Source organism: Citrus clementina, unplaced genomic scaffold (genome assembly GCF_000493195.1).
Source record: "Citrus clementina cultivar Clemenules unplaced genomic scaffold, Citrus_clementina_v1.0 scaffold_4, whole genome shotgun sequence".
Classification (NCBI taxonomy): domain Eukaryota; kingdom Viridiplantae; phylum Streptophyta; class Magnoliopsida; order Sapindales; family Rutaceae; genus Citrus; species Citrus x clementina.
In genome coordinates, this window is record NW_006262274.1 from 12,252,434 (window position 1) to 12,255,435 (window position 3,002).

Genomic DNA, 3,002 nt, shown 5'->3' on the forward strand with positions numbered 1-3,002 from the left:
AAATAAGACATATTTCCTAAAATACTCCTTCTCCAATTTCGAAATTGATCATTATGTTGATCAAGGTTGGTCCTAACTTAACTTATAATTAATTTAATAATCTGATTTGAAGTCGATTTTCAAATTATGCTTATCGTTGTTATGTTGATCAAGTTTAGTCTCGATAAATTTTAAGCCGTAATATTAGTATAGTTGAGTAAATTCTTGATTTTTATTACTAAAGAAAAAATTAGTTATCCTGGGATCGTATTATCAAAAGTGTCAACAGGGCCACACTAAAAAAATGACTCATCAAGCAACAAGTAGAATCAATTTTAGTCAAACGCTAACCTAACTTCATATTTTACTACAATTAAAGTCTTTGTCGTGGTGAAGGGGTTAGAATTACACACTAGCAGCCTGAATAAGGCGTTAGGCGCTAAAGAATTTTCTTGCTTGTGTCAATTGTCAATGGAAAGTTTTAAATATGAGTTGACCTTTTAACACTCCTCTAGAATCCTTGTAACATCTTTTTTTTGAATTTTTTTCCTAAAATATCCTTAGTCAAATTGATAAAACATAAATTTATATATTTTATATATTAAAATTAACTATCTTCTCATCAAATTTTATCCCAAAAAAAAAAAATTCTTTGTAAGTTGCATAAAAATCCTAAAAATAAGGAACTTATCTTAATTTTTTTCTTATTATATAACTTCTACTTTCATAACTCTAAACTCTTATAAATTTTTTTAATCTTTTCAATTAAAATTTAAAATATAGACATAAATTATGAAATGAGGTGAGTGTAAAAAGTTTGATAAAAGAACAATTTATCTAAGTGTTTAATTGAATTTCCATTCAAAATTAAAAAAATTATTTAATTTGTGTTAGGTTATTTAAGTAATTTCATTTAAAGAAGGGTTTTATGAAGAATTTTGAGGGTTTCAAAAGACCTACTCTTTAAATAAATGTGCAAACTTTTAGAATTTTATTGTTTAATAGGGTAGCTCTCTTCCATTTTCATAGTTGATCTTTGGATTGGACTCATCGTCCCAATGCTGAAATATGATATTAAAAAAAAAAAAACAATGCAAGTTGTACCTGATTTCATCTTTCTAGTAGTTCATTCAATGTGAAATTTTTAAGTGAATTTCACTATCAGATACTCTTCAAATACATTTTCTTATATAAAAATTTAGCTAGCAATTAGCACTTACTTAACAGATTGACTAACTCAAGAGATTCCCATTCCCACCTGTACGTGTAAGATTTCAAATTAACTACTCTCAAAAGTCACTTTCCTTCCGAAATTTTAAATTCACAGGCTGACGTTCATTTTCCAATAGAATACATTTACAGGGTTGTTCCCATCTCATTCTATCACTAAATAATTCAATTCAAGTTGTCGGATTGATAGAGGTGAAGAAATTAAAACTCAATCTAGGCCATTAATTAAATCAAGATGTAGCATTACATAATTCCTAAACAAATGATCTGGCGATACGTATGATATGCACTTAAAAATCAGTTTCTCAACTAAATGATTCAAGGTACGATGTTTTAGGACATTGCTTTTGTCATAGACGGTGGCTTTTTCTTTTTCTTTCAGTTTGTTTATTTAAAACACTTCATTTAGAATTTCAGATACACTTCTGCAACAAGAAATGTTTAGTTCCTACTAAATTGTTATCATGGTTTTTTCATTTGTGTTTGGGTTTAATTAATTTCTTGCCTCATAAACAAGTGATTTTTTTCTTGTTAGTGAGTGTTGCGGTGAATTGGAATCATGGGGAGGAACACTGAGGAGCAGATTGTAGGCTGTTTTACAAAATTATGAAATCAAAAGCTTTAAAGATTCTGATAAACCGGAGACTTGACAAATTAGGGTATCATGGAAGGTGAATATAAACCAGATCTTTCTGCTTCAATTCCCAAATCACCAACAGAAAATGGAAGACCAAGCAGTATGGTTATCAAGGTAATGTTTCGGATTCAAAATTAATCATTTAGTTCATGTTCTATTAGTTCCTGCGAGAGTCTTGTCTCCAATAAAATTTTTCATCCTTTAACAGAAAGCACATACTTTGATTCCGGCACATATTGTAGCTGAAGCCATATCAACACTCCATGGCCTTGACCTCAGATGGTCGGGACCAATCACACCAACAGAAATGCAATATGTTGAGCAATATGTCTTGGCAAAGTACCCACAATATGCTGGTCTTGTTGAAGGCGAAAAGGTAGATCTCTCTAGTCTTTGTATCAACGAAGAGTCCTCGGAAACAGGACCTGACGACAGGCGAAAATCCCCTAGGAATGGTTTCAGATCGGAACCATCAACGCCTTCCTTTGGGAGCAATCTCCCTGATTTGGACAGAACTCAGTTGGAACCATCAAGATTGCTTGACATTCTCACCAAGAAATCTTCATTTCCCGGAAGTTTCATCTCAATTCCTGAAATCCAAGCTCGAAACAAAGTCCTGAAGCACTGTGGATTGCCTGATGACGAGTATCTTGTTTTGTTCACTCCAAATTACAGAGATGCAATGATGCTAGTCGGCGAAAGCTACCCTTTCTTCAGGGGAAACTTTTACATGACAATTATTGGTGAAGAATTGGATTATGTAAGAGAATTTGCAAGTTTCAAGGAATCAAAAGTAATACTTGCACCAGAAGCATGGTTGGACTTGAGGATCAAGGGATCACAGCTTAGCCAGTACTTTCGGAGAAAATGTAAGCACACACCAAAAGGGTTGTTTTCTTATCCGGCTGACATCAACGGGACACGATATTCAATGCACTGGATTTCAGAAGCTCACCGGAACTCATGGCATGTCTTGCTTGACGCAACTGCACTGGTTGTAGGGGAGGATCGGCTTAATCTTGCACTCCACCGGCCTGATTTTGTGCTGTGCAATCTTGACAATACTCAAAATGCACAGCCTTCAAAGATCACTTGCCTGCTGATCAGGAAGAAATCCTTCGACACATCCACAAGTTCAGCTCATGCCCACGAGTGA

At 33.7% G+C, this 3,002-nt stretch overlaps 1 protein-coding gene across 1 annotated transcript; it reads left to right on the top strand.

Moving 5' to 3' along the window:
- The first annotated feature begins 1,873 nt into the window (after positions 1–1,873).
- LOC18044385 lies at positions 1,874–3,002 on the top strand. The gene is made up of 2 exons (XM_006436778.1): positions 1,874–1,960; positions 2,055–3,002. The coding sequence occupies exons 1-2, from the start codon at positions 1,874–1,876 to the stop codon at positions 3,000–3,002; spliced, it is 1,035 nt and encodes a 344-aa protein (XP_006436841.1).